Source organism: Gossypium raimondii, chromosome 12, assembly GCF_025698545.1.
Source record: "Gossypium raimondii isolate GPD5lz chromosome 12, ASM2569854v1, whole genome shotgun sequence".
In the NCBI taxonomy this organism is placed as follows: Eukaryota; Viridiplantae; Streptophyta; class Magnoliopsida; order Malvales; family Malvaceae; genus Gossypium; species Gossypium raimondii.
The window spans coordinates 56198265-56222175 of NC_068576.1; the positions used below are offsets into that span (position 1 = coordinate 56198265).

Here is a 23911-nt window from a genome sequence, read left to right on the forward strand (position 1 = left end):
TATTTGATATTTCTTTTAAAATATAAAAAATATATAAATTAAATAATAAAATGCACAAAAATTATGTTTATGATTCCAAAATAGAATTTGTAACCCCAACAATACTTTGAACTTTGAAGTAAATTATGGCATTATCAATATTCTTATTTTTTTATTAAAAATTTTAGTTGTGCCATAATAATTTTTAATTGTAAAACAAAATAAATTTTTAACATTTCTTAGTTTTAGCATTTTCAAGCCTGTCTGCTATGGTGTGGAATGTGACTACCAACAACCAAAATAAATAAATAATAGCAGCCATTTTATTCCTTTAATCTTATTTTTAATTATAAATTATTTTATTAAATATAAACATTTTTGTATTAAAAATGCACAATATTCCATATAAATAATAAATCCAAATTTAAAAATAGCATAAGTCCATATATTCATACCAAAGTTTATTTAATTTAATTATTAAATTAAATGTAATTAAAAAGAGGAATTAATTAGTATTTTGCGGGAGAAATGGAGCATATAAATTACAGCTACAGGCAAAAAACTCTAATACCAAAGCGTCAAAGCCATTTTCTGCTCTTTCAATTTTAAGACCAAATCACGAGCGACTCTCAGACTCAGCTGAGTTAAGATCGCTAAAGCGATATGGCTTTGCAGCTATGGGAAACGTTGAAGGAGGCGATAACGGCGTATACGGGTCTATCTCCGACCACTTTTTTCACGGTTCTAGCTCTGTTATGGGCTGTTTACTATGTAGCAACGGGTCTATTTGGGTCATCCGATGACCATATCCATCAACGGTCTACGGCTTTCGAGGAGCAGATGGAGCCGCTGCCGCCACCGGTTCAGCTCGGCGAGATTACCGAGGAGGAACTTAAGCAGTATGATGGGTCGGATTCAAAGAAACCACTCCTTATGGCCATCAAGGGCCAGATCTATGATGTTTCTCAAAGCAGGTTTAAATAAAGCTTTAATTCTTTTTTCTTTGGGAATTTTCTTTTTGGGTTCTTTTAATTTTTTCCATTCTTTGTTGGGGTCAACGGGGTGTGTTGGGAAATCAGCTTTGCTTTGGTAACTTTTTTGGGGGTTCGCTGCTATTGAGGTTTTTGCTTGAAATTAATTTACTTTACATATTACCTTTTTACTTGCCTTTTAAGTTCATGGTTGAACTGGAAAGCTTTCTTGACTGCAGCTTTTTGCTATTTTGCTGGTTTCTTTGAACTTTTCAGTTGATTGATGGTAGACTGTCTTTTTTTCTTTGATTAATTAAGCACCCTATGATTTTGCTACCATATGAGACAAACTTAAAAAAGAAAAATTATTTTGTTCCATGTAATTACTGTGATGAATATGATAAATCATGTATGGGATTTAACCAAAGTAGTCATTGCAAGTTATTTTCGGTTTAGTTGATCTTGCTTGTCTAATAAAAAGTTCTAGATTTTGACCCTGAATCATATATTTTGAAATGAGAGTATACATACATACATACATATATATATATTGGTGCTTTTCCCTTTCATCTGGATATTTAGCCTGTTTCTGTGATCAGAGGCTGTTACCATGTTTTTGTATCTTAGTTGATACAAGTTTATTTCAATTCTCGAGTACTAATATGTACTCAATCCAATTAAGCAAAAAGATGAGACAGCTATGGCTTCTTTTCTGTGAATTTTGTTTCTCTCTAACACAATAGTTGGAACACTATTTTTCAGTAGTTATAGGAACACACTTGTGTCCTGTGTCTTCCCTTTCTGTCTCTAATACTGTAACATGCATGACTGTAATGAACACGGTTGAGGTAAAGAATTCGAGGTAAGCCTTGAACTTTGTTGAGCTTAATCCGTTGTTCTTATGTCACCCAACTTTATTCCTATGCAATTTGTTTTATTTTTTAACAGAATCATTTATGTTTTTAAAGCTAAAATAATTATGCACCTTAGTTTTTCTCTTTAAGCTTCTTTGTGTTTTTTTGAGTTTGATAGTTTATTAAAATTTGGTGTATAATGTCAAAAGGCAATCAACTAGCATAGTTTTAGAGTAAATTGCATTGTTTGTTAAAATTTTTCATATTCTTTAAGCTTCTTTGTGCTTCTTAGTTTGGTAGTTTATTAAACTTGCTTTATAATGTCAGAACGGTAATCAACCAGCGTAGTTCTAGAGTAATTTGCATTGTAAGTGGCTAAATGAAGTGCAACTGATGATACTGAACTGGTCTGATACAATTTTGTCATGTTCGAACTATACGTAATGCCTTGGGAGTGGTTGAGTATCACCTTCTCAAGTGACCTTTACATATGAAAGAATTATGAATTGAATGAATCAGAAAGTTCTTGGCTTTTCCCTGAATATAATCTTTCTTGCAGAATGTTTTATGGACCTGGTGGACCTTATGCGTTGTTCGCCGGAAAAGATGCAAGCAGAGCTCTTGCAAAGATGTCTTTCGAAGAAAAAGATCTGACAGGTGATATTTCAGATCTCGGTCCATTCGAATTGGACGCATTGCAGGATTGGGAGTACAAGTTCATGAGCAAGTACGTGAAGGTTGGATCCATCAAGAAGACAATGGTTCCAGTAACCGAAGGGGATGCCAGTGGTGAAGCCTCAGGAGCTGCAGAAACTGATACTAAGCAAACTGAAGATGGTCCATCACAAACTCCAGTTACTGAGTCAGAGGAAAAATCTTCTCCTGCAGATACTAAGGAGGAGTAACATGTTCGAGCTTTAGCTGTTTCTGTTTCGAACAGGTGATCACTCGTTGTACTGGACATGCCGGAAGAGACAGCATTGTGTTGTTCGAATGAATGTGAATCGTCTTCTATATATAAACTCAAGTTAGTGCAGATACTGTTTCTAGCAAAACTTGCCTCAATAATTAGTTCCATCAAAAAAATAAATGTTAAAAAACCTGGGGATTCAGACAAATACTTATTATGATGAACTGATATGTGTGGGCAGGAATTAATTACTTTGTTCAACAAAATAACTAGTTGTTGTTGCTACTGCTGCTGCATTATAAGGTATTAATAGAGGTACTGTGAGTCCTTTTTCTCTTATTGCATGATGGATTTGTTGAATTACAATGTTTCCCTTGAATTGCTTATGCTATGCATTTCTTTTGGTACCAAGAGTTGCGAGAGATAACAGGGGAACTCAAAAAAACCATTGATTTTATTGGTATTTTTATTATTCACAATGAGCTTATGAACATGGCTATAATTTTCAACACACTATTTTCAGAGTTTCCTGGAATAAGGATTCAGATTGGTTGATTTGTGAACTAGTTAAATTGGTTGAATTGACGGTTTGACTGGTTGAACTAACGATCGAATTGATTTTTTTTATTTTAAATAATTTTTAATTTTTTAAATAATTTATTCAATTGAATTAAACAAATCAATCGGATCGATTAAATCAATTGAACTAGGAATAAGTGGTTAGTTGGTTAAATCATGAGTTTGATTCTAAAAATCTTTGCTTAACATGTAAAAACAACTATAAACCTTATTTATGAGTCCAAAATCTCAAATCTTTATATTATGGGTAGGTTATGGATTTAATTCTATTACAACAAAAAATATTGGAGAGTGTTTGACAAAGCAGTTCGCATTGTGGGAGTATGGAGAGACACTAAGGCTTCGTTTGTTTCACTGAAAATGGTTTCCGGAAAATGACTTACTTTTTTGGAAAAGCTAATACTTTCTGCTGTTTGGATGAATCTGTGCAAAATATTTTCTTTTATTTAGCAGGTTCTTTAAAAATATTTCATAAAAGTCGTTTTCAATTAAACAAACTTACATTTGAGATTTTTTTTCATTGTTTAATTGAGTTTATTTTATATCTATAATTTTATATTTTACATTGTTTTTACATATATTAAAAATATTTTGTTAAATTTAGGTTCATTGCAACGATTATTTTTAGTTACATGACTACCAACTGAGTATTTTTATTTAAAAGTGTGACTTTAACAAAATTGACAAAAAAATCAACAATATTAGCAGTTAGACTTGATTTTCAAATCTGGAAAGTATAGGGACAAAATTCTTGAAAATAAAAGTACAAAAATTAAATTGCAAATTTGTGAAGAGTATATAGACTTATGATATATTTTAACATTTATACTACAAAACATTTATTATTAATATATTTATAATTGTAATAAATATTTAGTATTAAAATATTAATATTGGTATTTTCAATAATATGTGAATAATATTATTTAAAATTATTATTTTTAAAATTGACTATTAAAATAAAATTTAAATATTAATTAATTTATTAAAATAATAAATTATATTAATAATTTATTATATGACTAAATATAAATAATTAAATACGTATGTTTAATAATATTAAAAATATAATATTTTATATTAATATTTTAAATATTTTAAATATTTTAAAAATAAAAATAAAATTTATTGTCAATATAATAATATTAAATTTGATTTAAGTTAATTTTTATATAAAAGTAAAATTTTAATTTTTAAATAAAAGTAAAATTATCTATTGAGTAGCTCTTTTTCGGAAAATGACTTATGCTTTTTAAAAAGGTAAGTCATTTTATAAGGAAAAAATGCTTATTTTCTGTTGATCTGTAAGTCATTTTCCATTGACCAAGTTGTTTTCTGTGAAACAAACATAGAAAAATACAGAAAATATTTTCCATAAAACCTTTTACATATAAACAAACGGACCCTAAGATGAGTTGCAATTCTTGTGGCCAAAGGATATTGAGTTGTTGTATAAGCATTGTGAGAGTCTGGAGAGACTAAGATGAGCCGCAGTACTTGTGGTCAAATGATACTGAGTTGTTGTTTGAGCAGAGTTTTCGCATGTGCTATTTTTCCCATTTTCTTTTCTTGAGAAAATGGATAAGTGCCTTGCCATTTACATATAGTTCAATCATAACTTCAGTTTAAAATATGAGTTGGACTTATCTCTTAATATGAGAAATGGAACGAATGAGACTACCTTAAAAGATTGATACATTTGGAAAGTTGAGATTACTAAATGAGATTAAACTTGATGTGATGACTCTTTAATGACATTTTGACGTTACCCATTAAATCATTTGTATTAACACGATATGATCTCATATAGAATAACATTATAAATATGCCATGATATAGGGATATAAAAATCTCTATATTTTTATTTGATTATTTTAATACCGTATTTTTAGTTTTAAACTTTTAATCTTAATTAAATAATAATTATTAAATTCTAGTATTATTAAAACATTATATTGCAAAAATAAAATGAAAAACTAAAACTAAATCCAGCATCAACTAATAATAAAATTCGCCACCTCAAATATATAAAGAGAGAGAGGATCAATGTACGGACATCATATGGAAAAGGAGAACACACGATTGGAAAACTAATAAAATAAATAAAACATATTCTTTTATTTTATCATAGAAAATTAAATTTTCATTTATAAATTTCAAAATAGTGAAATCCAATGGCTGAATGCCATAAAAGTCAACTGTTTTTTCTCCTATAAATTAAAATCCAATTTAATTAATAAGCAATGGTCAGGCACCATTATTTCCTATTAGCTTATTTAAAGTCGATGTTTTGATGCTCATAACCTTTTTTAACTCATAAATAGGAGGATAATGTGCTTCAATGCACTCGAATTCACGTCCTCCTATATTGACAATAATATTCATACCAATCAAGTTAAGACTCAATATGCTCTTAAATAAGAATTAAATAACTTAAATATTGTATAAGAGTAGGTAAGAGTAATTTTAAGTTAATAGTGAATGGTTTATAAAGTCTTAATTATCACAAAGACGTTTTGTTTTATTTTCTTAAAAACACCAAAATTCAAATACAGGTATAGAAATGAGTTGGAACTTTTGAATTAACCTTACATATATTATAATATTTTAAAAAAATCACAAACTGTATAAGGGTAGAGTAATTAAGGTCCTTTATTGGTACCAAAAATAATACAAAATTACATCTTAAGCTAATAAAGTTTTAGTTCGATTGGCATAGATATTGTTGTTAATGTAAGAGAACGTGGATTTGAGTGTGCTGAAGCATTATTTATGGGTTAGGGAGGAACTATAGATAGTTCTAAATAATGTGCCAAAAAGAACAGATATAATTAGAAAAAATACATGTTAATATCTATATTTGTATCCAAAATATATATTTATTTCATTAGCATAAAAATAAGGAAAATGATAAAATTGTACTTTGATTCTTAAAAAAAATCCTATTTAATCCCTTAAAAAAATTATAAAATCATAAAATAATATATCAAATTGTATTTTAATTTCCCAAAAATTATAATTAAAAATTAGCTGGTTTCAATATGATAAACCAATTAGAAAATGACATATTGAGTAGGAAATTGTGAAGCTCAAATGCCACATCAAACCGTTGACATTTACGACATAAATAGAAGATGTGAGTCCAACAAATGTATTCTTTGGAAACAAATTCTAAATATTTTATTTATTTATTTCACCAGAAGTCAGCTGAAATCCTTCGTATATATAGGCATTTTCCAACACAAAAAACAAACCTTCTTCCACCATTTTCACCCTTTCACCCTTTCAAGCCTTTTCTTTTTACCATCACCATGAGAACTAAAGAAAACACTTTAGTTATGTTCCTTGTTTTTCTGATCATCCTAGGATTAATGGGTGTTACAAGTTGTCGACATATCAAGCAAGAAACAAGCAGCCACAGAGAGTTAATTGATCAAAGATTAAGGGACAGGTATTCTCCCATGTTCTTAAGAACCTTCACTGTTATCCATGGTAGGGGCCCTATAGGGAAGCCTAAAACCAGTTCATCAGTCCATGTAGTTTCACATAGACTTGTCCCTGGGGGACCAAACCCACTTCATAATTGATTTGTACCCTTCGGCTGTGTAATAAAAGTTCCATTTATGAAGATGAAGAAGAAGGTGCTCTTTATTGCATTGTTTTTAGTAGTTATGGATGTTTGAGACAGTAAAGATGAATATATTGGATTTCATTTTTCTTCTTAGGGTTATGTTCTTGTATTAATACGACGCGTATCGTCTTTTGGACTCTTTTAAATCAGGGGTTATTGTTTAAAGTTTTTAACTCATAATTAGGGTTAATTGAATAATTTGAGTCCGTTTTGATTATTTTAATTTTTTGAATAAATTATATTTAAGATTATTGAATTATTAATATATCTTTAAAAAGTACAAAATAATTATTAAACTATTCGAAAGTCTTCATTTAGGTTGTTGGACTGTTAATTGTCACTGTATACCTTCTCTGTTCCCATCTCCGACCACTCGTATTCTATAATTTAGTTTTTTTTTCTTATGAAACAATTTTAAACGTCACAATTTAAAATTCAAACAATTTTCTTCTCTGTTCTTCTTCTTGTCTATGGGTATTATTCTGTTGTACCGATTATCGAATCGCTCACCAACCAGATTTAAAAAAAAAATTAATAGTCAAATAGCATAAATCAAAATATTCGAATAGTTTAATAACTATTTTTTAACTTTTAAAATTAAATAACTGAAATATAAATTTACTAATAATTTATTGAATGAAATAACTTTCCTTTAAATTATAAACTATAAAGAAATTTATTTTCCTAACTCTTATGTCCATATCTCTTTTAACTAAAAATACTTTTCTTTTTATATATATAATTAATTATGTAATTCTTGATCAATGAGACGACCTTTCACATAAAATCTACTTTTTATCCAACCTTTATATTTTATTTTATATATATATATATATATATAATAAGTAAAAAAAAACGATTGAATAAGTAAAAGGGTTGTATTTCTGTAAATAAAAAGAATTTAAGGACTAAACTTGAAAGAGTACAGGGACCAGATAAAATTAAACCATTTCATGAATGGTAAACTAGTGGCCCTATGTAATCGTTTTTGCAATCATAAGAGTTTATTGGGCCAAAGAGGTCCATTCTAAAGACAAAAGCAATAATGAAATTGCGAAACATATAATATGATCACTTGAACAAATAACCACCACACGCTTTAAATAAAATTTTATACTCATTTTTTTAAATGAAAAAAAACCCCTTAGATTTAACTCAAATTCGAATTTAATCCAAAATTCAATATAAATTATACAGTTTTTAAAAGAAATTATAAAATCACAAAATAATATATTGGTAAAGTTACGCTTTAGATCCAAAAATTTATTATTCATTCACGATCAGCATTTTTCTATGAGGAAAACACCGTTTGGTCCAAATATTACATCAACGCACTGTTAGTCCAAAAATTACAACGCACCGAAACCGAAGCCAAGCTGAGCCAAGCACATGTCACGTAAATTTTACCTTCACCTCTTCACTGTTTCTTTTCTTTTTTAAATTTTCTGCAATCAAAGCTAAAGAATTTAATACTAATAAACAACAAAAAGGGAAGGGGCGAAGCAGAATATGCTGTTTATTATTTACTTTCTTATACGAAAACCCAAACCCAAAGTGTGGTGCTGTGAAGAACGGGACTCGTCGTTTTTAGTGTATAATAATAATTATTATTATCTTGAATTGGAGCACTGTAAGTTTTATGGCTACACGTGGTTTCTGAAGAAAACCCTCTGTTTGAATTTACACTTTCCCTTTTTTTTTTTTGGGGTTCAACTTGTTAGTGTTACTTCTAGGCTTTGAAACAACACTACTCTTTTCTGTCGCCGGAAAGTTCTTTTTCTTTTTTTATTCCGTCAAGGAGGGTTGAAAAAAAAATAATGGAGGACCAAACAAGTGATGATTGGTTACCACCTGGTTGGAAAGTAGAGGTGAGGCAAAGAAGGAATGGTAAAAAAGATAAGGTATGTGTTAAATTTGATTAATTTTTTCTGTCGATAAAGAACACTTTTTTTTATTATAAATTTGTAGCTATTTTGTTTGATTTTTCAAGGTTTTAGGTTTAGAAAATGTAAGATCCTTGGTTTGTTTTTACCTAATTTTACTTGTTGGGAATTCAATTTTTTGAGTTTTGACCTAATGTTCTAAGTTTGTAGCATGTTAAAGATAAGATCTTTGAACTTCAACTATTATAACTTCTGTAATTAGCTCTTTTATATTTACTGTTTTTTAATATTTATTTATTATTTCCTCTTTTAGTTGAGTGCTTGTAGGATGTAAGAACTACTCTATCCATTTAGTTTTATAGTTGTTGGAAGGTTGATGATGATGTAGTGACTGAATTGTTTAATGGATAGGTTTTAGTGCATGGTAACTTGTTTAATGTTTGAAGGGAACAAATGGTTCTTATGTAAAGCTGTAGTTGAACTGCGAAATTCTCGAAATTATTTGGTATAAAATTTGTGAGAAATAAGGTTGTGTGTGTTCTCGTAGGGAAGGAAACCATTAGAAAAATTTTCATTTCATGCAACTTACATAATATGCATGCCTGAGGGTACGTCTCCATTAACAATTCTAGCAGTGTACTTTCTAATTTTTGGATCTTTTCCGTTTATCTTTGACTTTGTTTGGAGTGGATGCGATGCTGCTTAAGAAGAGGATGCTTTTTTAACTTGTACCCTCACTTTTTCTTCTAAACCGGAGATCGAATAATATTGTCTTTGAATGAGGGAAACACTTGTAGTGGTTGTCTTTGTTTTGGTAATCTTTACTTATAGGTGGTTTGTTATGTATGTTGGACCACTAGCATCGGACCAAACAAATAAAAATGGTCTTGTTGGCAACAACCAATGAATGCTAGATGATTTGTTTTTGAAGCTTACATGACATGTTGGACTTATATTGCAGTGTTACTATGCTCCATGTGGTGAACTTAGATTCATTTCCAGGGCAGAAGTGGTTCGTTATCTCAAAAATTGTGGTTCTAAAACAGAAGAGAAGGAAAAAGTTCCGAGCAAACAATCTTCGAAAAATGTCTGTTGATGAAATCTGTTCTTTCCTTTTTTGTTTATAACTTTAAATATATGCTGATTTTTACCATAATTTGTTTGACTAAACAAAAACCTTTTTTTGATTGTTCAAGCAATATAGGTTACAGTCGAGAAGGCCGAGGCAGAAGGGTTACCTCCGGGATGGACTAAGGAAGTTAAGATAACAAAGAAGGGAAATAAAGTCAGAAGAGATCCGGTATTGCAAGTATCCTAGTTTTTGTTGCATTTATGGATGTTGGCTATTTCTACTTTAATTGATATGTATATTTCTGCAGTTTTACACTGATCCTGTGAGTGGATATGTGTTTCGTTCCATGAAGGATGCTCTTCGTTATGTTGAAACCGGGAAGCTTGGAAAGCTTGCTTTCAAGCCTAAGGAGAATGAAAGCAATGAAGAGGATTTGGAAGAAGATGATATCTGTGTATGTATAATTATGTTCGGTTTCTCCAAGCTTCTGTATTTGTATTTCTCGGTTGCTTAGTGTTAGTTTCTCTCATCTCATTTAGTTTCCCTGGTTATGATTATCAGTCATTGGTACCGACGTGCTCACTTTGGGTTTAGAAATCTATGTATCTGATTTATGGTATCCCTAAGTGCTTGAAACAGCATTATCTTGATACGAATTACCCTAAACTTGAACTCGGTTCTTGATTTTTGTTTGCTGTCCCTTAGGAGCCTGTAATCGTCGAGAGCCAGAAGGTAGCTGTGAAAGGAATGACTGATGAAGTAGAGAAACAGACTGCTGAACATGTTTCGAATTCGAGTGGGATAACAAAGGAAGAAGAGATGCTTAATTCTGCCAGTACTGGAGAACAGATGTCCCTTTCTGAACATACTCCAAATCAGCATAAAGGTTTAAAGTTGCAATCCCCCAAAACTCCGGTTAATGTTGTTGTTCTATGGTATTATTAATTATTCTAATCAGATATTATAATGTTTAATCTTTGGTAATGGACTGTTTGATGCTGAAAGTTGGGGTGTTGGATTCCGATGTGATGTTCATTGATGGCACGAGATAGGGTAATGGATTTGATTCAATTTATCTTCTGTACCTCAGCTGGAGTAGATGCTGAATCGAGCAGCTTGAACCTGTCAGAAGCTAAGGACTCGGAACAGATGGGACAAAAAGAAGAAAGTGCACATGCTTCGGGTGATGCAGTTGGGATCGGCTTAGATGAACATTGTAGAGACGATGGGATGATGAATGATGAAACTGAAAAAACCCAACAAGGAAGGAGCAAGACCAAGCTTAAGAAAGATGTTAGTGCCCCTCGACGAGCTTCAAAACGACTTGCTGGAGTTGCACTTGATCCAACACCGGAAATAAAAACTAGAGCTCGCCGATCTTCAATTAAGCAATTAAGTGAAGTACTTGATGGAGAGGAGAATTCATCCCCTGGTAACCTTATCAATAGGGCTTCCAAGCAGCTGGATTTACTTGAGTCTTCTTTGGAAACAAGCTGTGCCCTTGATGCTTCTAAGAGTAAAGAACCAATACTGGGTATGAGTAACACGGTTTCTTCCGTGGACATGCTGGTCGTGAATGGTCATGTTGGAAATTTAGAAACAAAAACTAATGCAGGCGAAGATAAAAGTGTTTTGCCTCTCGGTTCCAGGAAGCTTGAAAGTGATGATAAAGCTAGTGGCGTGCCAGGGTCTCTCATTGATATGCCTATTGCAGATTTATGGACAGATCCATGCATTGCATTTGCCATTCAAACTCTCACCGGAATTCCCTGCGATACTCCAACGATATCAGAGTCAAATAGTGGAAAAAATCCAGTGATTCAAGCTACTCCGGAAGCTCGTGCCGAGAGGGAAGGATGCGGTCTCGATATGCCTCTGACAGACCCAGCTATTTGGAAAGAACATACCGGAAAGGTCGAAAAAGGCCACGATATGCCTGAATCATCCCTCGAAATGCCTTTGGCAGATATCTGGGCAGACCCTTGCATTGAGTTCGCAATAAAAACTCTTACAGGGGCAATTCCGGTCGAATACGGTCTGGACAATCAACATTGCTTTCAGCAGCAACCGAGCTCTGTCCCGAACCAATCTGTTAACCACTTGACATTGCCAGACGTCGGTCTTGATAAATTCTCGCAAACCGAATTCATACGCCAGCAATACGATGTTACAGGTAAGTCAATGTCTAAAGAGCACGGTATTAGAAATCCTATATATAATTACAGTCACCATCATCATCGGAGTGGAGAGAGGCCGTGATTGCCGAAGGCTATATCGTCTTTCTAATTTGTATAGTGCAGGAAACTAGCCAGAATTTAGAAAAAAAAAAAGAAAAAAAAGAAAAAGAAAGGAAGACTAGTAACCATGTTGTAACATTTCTCTCTTTTAATGTTTTTTATTTGTTTGACATTTTAAGTATGATTATTGTTTCCCAGTTGGGTACGCATAATGTTAGGATGTGGTTTGCATCATTAAATCCCACCAATCGTGTTTGGCACTGTTGACACTTTTGTGGAATTTGTAATCAAGTCCTTTCTAACTTTATTGTTGGTAGAAATATTAGATAAGATATGATTATATTTTATTGTTGGTAGTGTATGATTACATATTTTTTACATTTTCGAAAATTGATAACAGCATTTAAACTGAATTTTTTAGTAGCATTATTATCAATTACTTATTTAAATGGTATCACGAATGTACAGAAAGCAATCTAGATTGCTACTTGCCGCAAATTCCACCCATGTATATTCATTTGAAACCCGTCTCCACTTGAAGTGTTGTCCACTTTTTTCGTGTAGAATTCTCATTAAAACAGAATGCAGTTCCATTGGACCAGGTAGGCCGCGCTTAAAAAAGTACTTCTAACTTTAAAAGTATTTTTAGAAGAAAAGTTGTGTAAACAAGCTATTTTTGGCTTCTGGATAGGAGAAGCTAAAATTTTTAGCTTTTTTTCTCCCAAAAGCACTTTTAGTGCTTAATTATTTTTTCACTCCTCTAATAATATATTACTTTTCTTTTTTTCTTTCTTGGTGCTTAAATACAAATGTGTTAAAATCATTAATTAAAAATAAAAAATTATTTTTAAAATACTAATTACGAATATTTAATGGTTATATTTAAATATTTAAAATATAATTCATATATTCTAATTAAATTTTATAAATAATTAATATTTATTACTTAAAATATTTAAAATTTATATTTCATATATTAAAATATTAACAAGTTATAATAATTTTTTATATTCTTACTAAAATATAATAATATTAACTAATATAAATATTATTTAAATGTATATTTGTTATTTACTAATAACATGCCCAAAATATATATTTTATTTCTCAAAATACTTTTGATAGCAATGCTAAATACTCAAATTTTAAACCAAACTTTTCAAAAGTACTTTTCAAAAGCATTGCCAAACTAATCCTTACAATGAAAAAGTTAGAATTATATTTTATCATTTTTACTTAAAAAATAAATAAAATAAATTTTTAATATTAAATCCAAGATTAAACTAATTTTTCTATTAAAATTTTTATTTATTTCTATGGTTAATATGAAACACATTTATCTAATTATTTAATCAGTCAGACACTAGGAATTTTTTTTGGATAATAGTGTTTGAAGTCTAAATTTGATGTCTTCCAAGGAAATGCTAATCCCAAAAGTGCTCCAAATCTGTGTATTCTTCAGACTTTCAAAAATAGTCTTCCTCTTTTTTTCTAATCCCTCAATGGAACTTTAATTTATATATTAAACAATAGAGGGATTAAATTCTTGAAATTTAGAAGGGACATGTTCAAAAATCCTAAGAGTACAAGGACTGGGGCATAATTAAATCAACTTGAACAATAAAACCATTTTAATTGAACAAATACCAAGTACGAACCTTGGACTGTATAATTTTATAAGAACTATCAAATTTGAATTCTTTCTCATATAAAAGAGCATCTTTTACAATTATTAGTTTGAATGGAAATTGAGAAACCATTTCGAAGGGTGATAACTTGCAAGACATTAGTATCATCTAAATTTCACACATGATCAAAACAAGAAAAGAACAAAACTTGATCAACTGTTAATCAATATGAAAATCTAATGTGAAAACCCTGAATTTATTTACAGGAGGGCTACAAAAGCAGGGTAAAAGCAACTTTAACAAGGTATCTTTCCTCCCTCTAGGGTCTAAGTAGGACCGGTCATACCTGCACGATTTCTCAACATTTCGGTTCTCTTGCTTCTCTCCATTACCTCCACTAACCACTCCGCGCCTTCTTTAATCCCCGTTCTGCGGTAAAAGTAGAATTTAATGTTTATATCTTCTCTAAATTTAAGTCAAGGAGACAAGATTTTTATGAATAAACAGAACTTACCCATCAAAAGCAGAAACAGCCTCAAACATGTAAACCCTTTCATCCAATTTTTTAAGGTCTAGATATCGGGCGAGTTCTTCAGCTGTTACAGCTTCAGAAAGATCCTGCATCAAAGCCACAAATGTTGACCTCACTGTTTATCATAAAGAACAAAAGGAAAACATATAACAGTTACTAAGCTCAAGAAAAATGAAAATCATATTAATTTACCATTACATCCTTTGTAAATTAAGACGATTTTAAAAATGATGGATAATCTTTGTAAACATGCATGCCTAAGTTACATCTATCATTTTCTCTTCTTTTATTGTTCCAATTTGGAATGATTTGTGTTTGTATATACGAGTTAAAATGGTCATTTTTCTATTTTCTTTCCTCTCACTACTATCTCTTACTAAGCATACTAAATATTTTCTTTTCACTTCTCCAACCTCTTTTATCCATTCTATTGTTTTTTCACTCAACTTAACACATCCTAAGGTTCATATGAAACCAAATGCTTCCAAGTCCAAACAGCCAAAAATACAGCATTAGATGCAGACAAATTAGGGCAGTACTAAGAGAGATATGATATAGAACAAGGATCGCTCATAGAAGCTTTAAAGAAGAAATGATAGAATTTTCATTGTCCACTTTTAATACAAATAGTTAGGATTTTGGTAAGGACTAAGGATACCTGTTTGTTTGCTAATATCAAGAGAGGGGCTCCCTGAAGATCCTCATGTCTAAGAACTTTCTCTGGACAAAAAGTAAAAGATATTAGTAAACTATAGTAAAGTTATACAACTGTATACAATACCCTAGTACTGTACTAGTAGAAACCCATTTCATTAAACAATTGGAAATTACTTACCAAGTGCCGATTTTGAATCTTCAAAACGTGAAGGGCAAGCAGCATCAATTACGAATACCACAGCATGTGCCTCTTCATAGTATTTCTCCCAAATTGAGCGAAGACCAGGCTGATAAAGGTAACAAAGGGGATAAATTAGTGTCACACACTGAACTTGCTTTGGACATTACACCATGCACGACAGAAAATATATTATAAAAAAATGCCAAGCTTTTGCCATCAAACACTGCAACTACATATTTCCAGTCTATCTCCCTTATATACATTTCAATAAAAACCGAGCAGAGTGCTCTGAGAAGTTATATCGAACACATTGCAGCAAAATGAGTGAATAGACCCAAAGCTTTTGATTCAGCATCCACTTACCTGGCCTCCCAAGTCCCAGAACACAAGTTTTGTATTTAGAACTTCGACGCGACCAATATTAAGCCCAACAGTTGGAACAATTCGATCAGGTGGTAGACCTTCCAAGTTTGAGTATACGGATTTCAATTTCTCCAACAAAGTCTAGTCCAGAAAAATCAAAAATGATCAGCACTGAAATTAATATTTCAATATAAATGAAATCTATGAGAGAAATGAGTTTATTGCAATCACTGTTTTCCCAGCCTTGTCGATTCCAAGAATGAGTACATGAAACTCTGTCTTGCTAAATAGGTACTTATAAAGTCCATAAAAGAGTGAGAACATCTCTGTCTTGTTTACTCTCTAATAAATTACACGTTCCTTCCGGTCTTCACCAATACAATTGAATGTCAACTGTTCTCATAATTTACAGTCCCGACTCCAGATTCCTAAAATCAGAAGTGAGTCAAATTAAATAAAAGATCAAACAGAGCGAGTCAAATACAAATAACTCAGCCCAGTCAAGTGTTCAAAGTCCTAGTGTTCATCGCTCAAGTTATTTCAGTAAAATCATTTCAGAAGCCTGTTATTCAGCAAATTATCCGTAATAAAACAGCTCTTGCTTCTATTTTAGCTCTTCCTACGATTCAATCTAACATCTCAAGATGCAAACATTCAACATTCATTATTTCCTACAAAAAAATTAACGAACCAAATTTACTCAAATTAACAAATAAAATGGAACATAAACCACGAATGTATCGCGTCAAATCCAAACTTTCAATCAATAAGGAAATCAAATCAAATTTGACAACAACGACGAAAAAACAATAGATCCAATCAAGCGGTGGAAAGATACGGTTGAGATCTCATCTCACAGAACTAAAAAAGTAACTATGAATCCAGATTAGAAGAAGCGATAAAAATAGAAAAACACTAACAGCTTCGCAAGATCAAAAAGAAAATTAAAAAAGAATCCATGACAAGAACTGCCAGATCGAGAGTGAGAAAAGCTATCACAAATTTAAGGAAGAAAATTAAAAATAACGAAAACTTAGATCCAACGAAAAAACATTATCAAGCAAGTAAAATCTGAAAAGAAATACTTACTATGGATGGAATTTGATTGCAGGATTCTGCTTACTCCTGCCGTTGAGCCTTGTAAAAAAAAAATTAATTAATTAAGAGCTACTGCTTTTAATTTCCAAAGAAATCTTCTTTTCTGTATTCTTTTGCCATTTTTTTTCTAGGTTCCCCCGGTGCGCCTAACTATTTATATTCCAGTGCTGCCCTTGGGCCACGTCAGTGGACACCAAGTCGCTTACGTGGCAAGATCCTAGAGGTTCGTTAAAATTTAAGATAATAGTCAAACAAATCGAAGGTGACGGCAACCATTGCGTCCGGATTCAACCGGTAATTGGAAATGTAGAGAAGGGCAGAATAAGGAAAAAGTAATAATTTAAAAGTAAAAAATATCATATGAATATTTTAGAAATTTTTAAATTATAAAATGAAAGAAAATTAATATATTTAGGTTTCTTAAATATAAATAATTGATAAAAGACTTCCCTGTTGCTCACAATTTCGATATTGTCAATTTCGAAATTCATCAATCAAGTATAATTAAATATGGTATTAATAATTTTTATTAATTATACATAATTTTAATTAGTATAATAATAAATTTAATTATTGATGTTTATATATTCTTTTTAAATGCTGTAGACTATATTTGTTTAATAAAGAACAGATTGATAGAATGTATATTTTTTGTTAAATTCACTAGACCGACATTTTGAAAGAAAAAATACCCATTTAATAATCATATAACAAATAAATAGTATTATAATGAACCTTCATTAATATAAATAATAATACTAGTAATTGAGCTTCTATTTTAATTCTTCCAAATTGTTATACTATTTGTCGATAATGGTAATAATAATGATCGCAAAGCAAAAAAAAATGCATATTTTACATGAAAAATCTTTATCAAGAAAAACTACGGATATGGGAGAAGAAATTCATTAATGTTAAAAATAATTATACAAGAGTTAAACAACCCTATTATAATTAATATCTAATAGAAAAATACATTCCTATTTAACTTGTGGTGCATGAATTGGATCAAACAGATTCATATAACACAAACAATGAAAGTAAAAAGATTATACATTATGTTATATTCTTATCATCGTAATTAATGTTATTATTCTAACGAGAACATGGCTGAGACATCAACCAACAAGAAAAGCAGCCGAAATTAAAATCATACAAATATAAACAAAAATAGAATCAAAGGAATTTATATATTCACATCTAATGAAAAAAAATTACATTCAAAACAAAAATAGAATAAAAAGAATTTATATTCACATCTGATGAAAAAAAAAATTAGTTACAGCCCGGCAAGCTTGCAACACATTGTCCAAGCTGGGATTCTAGCATAGCTGATGGGATGATCCAACAAGGTGGTGGTTGAATCTTGTCTGAAGAAAACTCATAAATTGGCTTGAAACTTTCATCTTTAATGTTATATATGCCCGTATCATGACCACCATAATTATAATCTTCTTCCATTTTCTCCCAACAATCATCGGTGAAGTAAATAGAATTTGTTTCGCAGTTTGGAAAAGATTGAACGGAGACAGAGACAGATTGATTCCCGCCCAAGAACAAAGCTCGATCGTTTAAAGATTCGACTTCCACCCATTTTAGTTCATCGAAATCCAGTTTATAAACATGGAAGAAACATGTTCTGTAAGGACAAATTTTGGGTTGGGTGCAGGTTTCAGTTAAAAGATCCCACTCAGTAAGTAATGTTCCATCAAATCCCACATAATCTCCAATGAATCTCACAATAAGGAGAAGATCATCACATGATTCGACCAAATAGAACTTGCTGGTACCAAAACCTCTTAAAGAATTTCCTTTGGTATGTGACTTGTCGGGAAAGGGAAGAACGATATCGGACTTATTGACGATCCGGCCAACGTAGTCCCTGCCGCCTAAATCCCATACTTCGATACTGTTGTTATCACTCAATGCGTAGAGATGGTTTTTATGGCAGATTATGTCTCGGTAAGGTGGATGGCTAACATCAATGACGGTCCAAGAATTGTATCCACGTTGATGATAAGCAATCTCTTCACGATTGTTACATAACAAAACCACACCGAAGTTTTCATTACAATCTGGTTTTCCAGACAGGATTGCCTTCTGAATAAAACATTCTCGTACTTGTTGTTTCCCGCAGACCTTGAAAAAGAACCTTTGATTCTTTTTAAGATAATCAAGTTCATACTCACCATCTTCGTTTCTTTCCATCTTTTTTAACCCTAAAAGATAATCAACAGAAGGGAGGTGTATTTTGATTTGCTTGAAAGGGTTGAATAAAAGGGGACTGCCTTGTGTTCCAAGAAAACTAACCATCCATTCGATGAACCAATACAGCAGCTTTCCCTGAATTCCATTGGCGTGGTTTTCAAGTTATAAACCCTATTTTCACACAGATTGAAAAACCCATTGTAGCCATTGTTGTTAACAAAAGCACCGTCTCCTTCTTCAACTTCTTTCTTCGAAGGAAGCATTAGCCATGGCATCTTTGAAACGAACTCTTCTGCGGCTAAATTCCAAGACGAACAAACAGCTTTGGCTTGAATCAGATCTATGAAACTTAACTTGTTGAAGATAGACCAAAAGATTTCAGTGGGAACTTGGTCAGCAAGGCTTTTTCTTCTTTTCGCCATTACGAGAGTAGCAATTGTGAACGGATTATGGACGCTTATATCGGCAAAAAGAAAAAAAACTTTTTTTTATCTATGTCGGCTATTAATTCAGCTATTTTTCTTATTTTTGGCCTTTTTATGGTGAGAATCGTAAAACTGGCCAAAACTGTTAAATAGTCTCTTTGACCCAACAAAGCTATTAAATTTAAAAATTTTAAAAATTTAAATTATTAAAAACATAAAATTTAATTGATTTTTAATCTATTTCAACTTTTTTTTTCTTTCCGAGAAACAATGTATGTACTATGAATTTAATAAGATTAGATTGAATTTAACTGAACAAGGTTTTGAAATTATTTTTATAATAATGTAGATTTTAATTAAATTTAAATATTATAATAATTAAATGATTTATTGTAATATTGTCTCCACTTTTAAATTTTTATTTCAGTTTCAATAGTATATTTAATTGCAAAATAGCAATAAACTTAAAAATTATTTTTAAACAATTTTAAAATTTACAGTTTACATATAAGTTGGAAATTATTGGATATAAATACATTAAAAAAGTAAAATGCAAAATAAAATATCAAATTAAAAGCTGTAAGTAAAAAAAATAATTATTTTATAATTTTTATAATTGGATAATTATTTATCTAATTTTTAAAAAAGGTTAATGAGTAAAATTATTATTGTATTAATTTGTAATTTCACATTTTGGCAACTTCACCCCTTATCCAAATTCCAAATCCTCCACCGATAAAATAAACCGCTCGAGGACCCGTCAGCAACTATATATGCCAGAGATAGTCTTCTCAACTCGGCTGACTCCAGTTCAATAGCCCTGAAACTCGGTTACCATGGACACGGGTAACGCTTCAATGGCAAGCTTAGCCTCACAAATATGCAACCATATAGCCTCCATCTTCTCCAAACCCAGTATCCACCCACCAGCTTTGGACCTAATGGTAGCAGAATTGGCCTCCATAGCGTCCCAAAAGGGTCGCGTTTTTCTCTATGGTGTAGGCCGAGAGGGTTTAATGTTGAAGGCCCTCTGTATGCGCCTTGCTCATTTGGGTCTCTCTGCTCACTTCGTCTTCGACATGACTACTCCACCAATTACTTCCAAAGACCTTCTCGTAGCATCAGCTGGCCCTGGAGGGTTCTCCACTGTCGATGCTATTTGCTCGGTGGCACGGTCCCATGGTGGTAGAGTTTTGTTGCTGACTGCCCAGCCTGAAACGGGATCCAGTGTGAGGCATGCAAATGTGGTAGCGTATGTTGCAGCCCAGACTATGGCTGATGATGGCGGTGGGGAGAAATCAAGGACATTGCTGCCTATGGGGAGTGTCTATGAGGGGGCCATGTTTGTGTTGTTTGAGATGGTGGTTTACAAATTGGGTGAGGTTTTGGGAGAGAGTCCTGAGGCCATCCGAGCTCGACATACCAATCTTGAGTGACAAAATCCCTGGTAGGTTCTGTATCTCCAATATATATATATATATATATTCCTTTTGAAGATCTGGTAGCTTTAGTTCTTGCTGTTGTTGGTTTTGTTGTAATGGTCCTAGGTTGTTCTGCATTTTTCTGCAAAACTTAAATCAATTGAAGGTGTATATATATATATATAATCATATAAGATTGTACTTTAATTTAGTATATACATTGCCTGGTATAAAACTTGAAACAATTAAGACTATTGCAACTTGCTTTCATGAGTTATGGGTATCTATTGTGATGGAACCTTGTATTTTGGATAATAAATGATATATAAGCTTTCTGAAGACCCTCAAAAATACATTAGAAGTCTTCTCTCAGTCACCAGTTACTGTTTCATTTACAAATATTCTGTGAACAAGTTTCGATGCTCTAAATCCTATGTTACTTGGACTTGAGTGTGAATATCGGATATATGCATATGTTCAATATTTTTTTTCATATATTGGGAATGTATTTGGAGGGTCATTTCCAGATATGTATTGTGCAGCATGGGTACTTTAGGGAGCACCATAGTTCAAGTCAATTATCCTGATCTTAATCATGTTTAATAAAAAAAGAAACCTATGCTCTAACGAACTAGGTCATCTTGGGAATTTTTATAGTAGGTAGCAGAGTAAGATCTAGCCTAAGATCAAACTTGACTGTTCATCAGCCATCTCAAATTCCTAACACCTGCCAATATTATATTTCTTCCTAAGAAAAAACTTTTAATCATGGTTGATTACCAATGTTCTTGAGGTTACTGAAATTCACACTTTCATCAGCAATTGAAGTCTAATAAAAAGCTTTGTAGATACATTGATTACTTTAATGCTGTCCTAATTGACTTCTTACTAATTCAGGCATTAATAGCTGTCTCACCCCCAAGAAACTCCAGGAGGCTTCTGTTAGGCCATTAGGTAGGGATCTTAAGAGTGCTTGTGTTGAGCTTTGGATGTTGAAGGTTTATAATTTGACATGAATTTTACATGTAGGCATAATGGACCTATCATGTGGCATAAATCTTGCATCGTAACCATAAAACAACCTATCACAAATAGATGAACAAATAGGACAGCTTGCTTTGATACCATGTTTGAAGATTAAGAGAATAAGAACAATGAATCCTCAATATATTACAAGCTGGTAATATGTATAGCCACAACCGATTCTTCAGTAATGAAAGAGTCAAATGCAAGTTAAATAATAAAAACTAACCCTTTTTTTATTTTTTTTGTGCTAGCATCTATTAATTGCTTTTGAGTTGGGATATACAGAAAAGATTTACGCCCTTCTTCTAGCTTTTCTTAGATGAAGTGCCGGTCTACTTCAATGTGCTTTGTCCTGTCATGTTGAACCAGGTTAAGCTATAGTGATAGCAGCCTTTAGGTCTGAGCAATTTCTCAAACCATAGCAATCATCTACCAGGTATTCCCTTCAAGTATTTAAGGATCCCATGAGTAACTGACCCTTGAGCACATGAGTTGACTGAAACTATGATAGTTCAACATGATAACTCATAATTATTTTTTAGAGTTCAGACTTCAATTTTGTTTCTTTGGTATTGAACTATATTTGTCATCAATTAGTCAAATATTGGATTAGATTAAAAGGAAAAAGGAAACCTTGGTTGAAACTATGAGAGTTTAGCTTTAATATAGTCGATCATTCATCAATAGAGAACTTGCCAAAAAAATCTATATTTGATCTTACAAGTTTCCATTATGATTAAGGTTGCTCTAGTATGCTCCCTTCTTTAACAATCACAAAAGAGGAGGGATGCTCTGTTCGTGCCTGAAGAAGTTTTGGGACCAAGTTTTGTCGTTATATGCACCAACCTGTTGAAGTTGTTCTTAAAATATTTAAGACCCCAAATCCTAGCTTGTGCATAGTTTCCTTTGTGGTTGTTAAATTTATTAACCCCAATATCAAGATCTCTGTAATTAATATATATTTCTCGTGGAGATTTTGTGATGAATGGAGTCATGTAATTGTAAACTCTCCTCATCTAACTCATGAACTTTTCAGAGTTTATATTTTCTTTTTCTTCCTAATCCACCATGTACAAAATGACGAAGATGTTACCAGCTCTGTGAGGATGAGGAGTTTCAGTCTCAGGAATTTCATTCATTTTCCCTCCTTAGGCTACAAATACCATAGCCGTGGATTTGCTTCTCTGGAATAGGCTGTTTTACAAAGTCAGATTTTGCTTTGAAGAAAGATTTCGAAAGAGCAGACTTGTGATTCCTACCAAGTAAAGTTTCCAATGGTGCACCGATTGGAAACTGTTCAAAGTATGGATCAGATTCAGCCCAACTCATTTCCAAGCAATCTTCTTTCGTTAGTCCAAGTTGAGGGAATTTCTCTTCCATCAATTGAAGAAGCTTGTCGGTGCCTCCAAGAAACATGGAACTAAAACGTGCTTGAATTGTCATCTTATCATCATCTTTACTTGATTTCACCCTTTCTCATGTGGATGCTCATGTGTATTTCTTTAGGAAACTTGTGTGCAACATACTGCCACTGATGAATTAGTTGCGTTTTGATCCAACATTCTGTGAACTCTGAAAACGGTGACATTAGCTGGAACTGGCACCGAGTTTGTTTTCCAAGCTAAGACTGCCCCAAAGCTACCTCCACCACCTCCTCGAATGGCCCAAAACATATCTTCTCCCATGGATTTTTATCAAGAATTCTTCCATTAACATCAATTGAGCTGTATGAAACCAAAAATAATATACTTCACAGGTTTCAGTTCACTAATCACTAATGTGCACTTTTCATGCAGGTTTCGGGTTTGAGTGGATTTACGCTCGCAGGTATATTTAGTCAAACAGCATGGTAGTTGTTTGAAGAGATTCGATATTGTTGTTGAGACTTGAAAATTAGAATAGAGTTAGCGAGGGGATGTTGCAAGCTTGTTGTATTAGATATCTCCTTTGATCCAATTGGAGAACCGCTAGCAAATGTCACAATCTGTACTTAGCTGTTGGCTATTGCAGCTGAAATCATACAAAACGTAAATAGTAACACCAGGTACTCAAATGTTTTTGATTCTACTTTCATTCCATTAGCATTTTCTTATAACGATATACGTACCAGTGTATACGCGTTGGTTAAATGTATTGTCCATTTTGAATATCCATAAATGGTTACTTGAACTTTATACAAAATCAGGTGGAAAGTCCATGAATAATTTTATGTCTCCTCGAAGAAGACATTATTAACCTATAGATGCTAAATGAGGC

At 32.1% G+C, this 23911-nt stretch overlaps 5 protein-coding genes across 12 annotated transcripts; 3 read left to right on the forward strand and 2 right to left on the reverse strand.

The window, feature by feature from the left end:
• Positions 1 to 530: 530 nt before the first annotated feature.
• LOC105765552 (membrane steroid-binding protein 2) lies at positions 531 to 3053 on the forward strand. Its single transcript, XM_012584727.2, has 2 exons — positions 531 to 953; positions 2364 to 3053. The coding sequence occupies exons 1-2, from the start codon at positions 643 to 645 to the stop codon at positions 2707 to 2709; spliced, it is 657 nt and encodes a 218-aa protein (XP_012440181.1). The 5' UTR covers positions 531 to 642; the 3' UTR covers positions 2710 to 3053.
• Positions 3054 to 8281: 5228 nt separating this feature from the next.
• LOC105765553 (methyl-CpG-binding domain-containing protein 13) lies at positions 8282 to 12463 on the forward strand. 3 transcript variants are annotated; one of them, XM_012584729.2, is made up of 6 exons: positions 8282 to 8825; positions 9769 to 9894; positions 10012 to 10107; positions 10232 to 10333; positions 10585 to 10765; positions 10970 to 12463. In XM_012584729.2, the coding sequence occupies exons 1-6, from the start codon at positions 8742 to 8744 to the stop codon at positions 12136 to 12138; spliced, it is 1758 nt and encodes a 585-aa protein (XP_012440183.1). In that variant the 5' UTR covers positions 8282 to 8741; the 3' UTR covers positions 12139 to 12463. The 3 variants fall into 3 exon arrangements, with proteins under 3 accessions (XP_012440183.1, XP_012440182.1, XP_052481461.1); XM_012584728.2 differs by having other exon boundaries at positions 8285 to 8825; positions 10187 to 10333; XM_052625501.1 differs by having other exon boundaries at positions 8803 to 8825; positions 10004 to 10107; positions 10187 to 10333.
• Positions 12464 to 13875: 1412 nt separating this feature from the next.
• Positions 13876 to 16701, reverse strand: LOC105765554 (uncharacterized). Its single transcript, XM_012584730.2, has 7 exons — positions 16567 to 16701; positions 15709 to 15905; positions 15478 to 15618; positions 15112 to 15220; positions 14935 to 14996; positions 14259 to 14362; positions 13876 to 14173 (listed from the first exon to the last, which is right to left on the reverse strand). The coding sequence occupies exons 2-7, from the start codon at positions 15799 to 15801 to the stop codon at positions 14071 to 14073; spliced, it is 612 nt and encodes a 203-aa protein (XP_012440184.1). The 5' UTR covers positions 15802 to 15905; positions 16567 to 16701; the 3' UTR covers positions 13876 to 14070.
• A 1149-nt stretch (positions 16702 to 17850) lies between these two features.
• Positions 17851 to 19205, reverse strand: LOC105762550 (F-box protein SKIP23). The gene is made up of 2 exons (XM_012580308.2): positions 18908 to 19205; positions 17851 to 18794 (listed from the first exon to the last, which is right to left on the reverse strand). Exons 1-2 carry the CDS (start codon positions 19203 to 19205, stop codon positions 17851 to 17853), a joined length of 1242 nt encoding a protein of 413 aa, XP_012435762.2.
• Positions 19206 to 19956: 751 nt separating this feature from the next.
• LOC105765557 (uncharacterized) lies at positions 19957 to 23722 on the forward strand. Of its 6 annotated transcripts, XR_008192068.1 has the most exons (3): positions 19957 to 20655; positions 22742 to 23381; positions 23452 to 23722. XR_008192068.1 is itself a non-coding variant. In XM_012584735.2 (2 exons), exon 1 carries the CDS (start codon positions 20045 to 20047, stop codon positions 20642 to 20644), a length of 600 nt encoding a protein of 199 aa, XP_012440189.1. In that variant the 5' UTR covers positions 19957 to 20044; the 3' UTR covers positions 20645 to 20655; positions 22742 to 23445. The 6 variants fall into 6 exon arrangements, 5 of the variants coding, with proteins under 5 accessions (XP_012440189.1, XP_012440191.1, XP_012440190.1 ...); XM_012584735.2 differs by lacking the exon at positions 23452 to 23722 and having other exon boundaries at positions 22742 to 23445; XM_012584737.2 differs by lacking the exon at positions 23452 to 23722 and having other exon boundaries at positions 22808 to 23445.
• Positions 23723 to 23911: the final 189 nt, after the last annotated feature.

Coding starts and splice junctions, on each gene's coding strand:
- LOC105765552 (XM_012584727.2), top strand. CDS start 643: ATGGCTTTGCAGCTATGGGAAACGTTGAAGGAGGCGATAACGGCGTAT. Junction 954..2,363: donor TATGATGTTTCTCAAAGCAG/GTTTAAATAAAG, acceptor TCTTTCTTGCAG/AATGTTTTATGGACCTGGTG.
- LOC105765553 (XM_012584728.2), top strand. CDS start 8,742: ATGGAGGACCAAACAAGTGATGATTGGTTACCACCTGGTTGGAAAGTA. Junction 10,108..10,186: donor ATAAAGTCAGAAGAGATCCG/GTATTGCAAGTA, acceptor ATATTTCTGCAG/TTTTACACTGATCCTGTGAG. Junction 10,334..10,584: donor TGGAAGAAGATGATATCTGT/GTATGTATAATT, acceptor GCTGTCCCTTAG/GAGCCTGTAATCGTCGAGAG.
- LOC105765557 (XM_012584735.2), top strand. CDS start 20,045: ATGGACACGGGTAACGCTTCAATGGCAAGCTTAGCCTCACAAATATGC.
- LOC105765554 (XM_012584730.2), bottom strand. CDS start 15,801: ATGTTCTCACTCTTTTATGGACTTTATAAGTACCTATTTAGCAAGACA. Junction 15,619..15,708: donor TCGACAAGGCTGGGAAAACA/GTGATTGCAATA, acceptor TTTCTGGACTAG/ACTTTGTTGGAGAAATTGAA. Junction 14,174..14,258: donor GCTGTTTCTGCTTTTGATGG/GTAAGTTCTGTT, acceptor CTTTTACCGCAG/AACGGGGATTAAAGAAGGCG.
- LOC105762550 (XM_012580308.2), bottom strand. CDS start 19,205: ATGGCGAAAAGAAGAAAAAGCCTTGCTGACCAAGTTCCCACTGAAATC. Junction 18,795..18,907: donor GGAATTCAGGGAAAGCTGCT/GTATTGGTTCAT, acceptor ATTATCTTTTAG/GGTTAAAAAAGATGGAAAGA.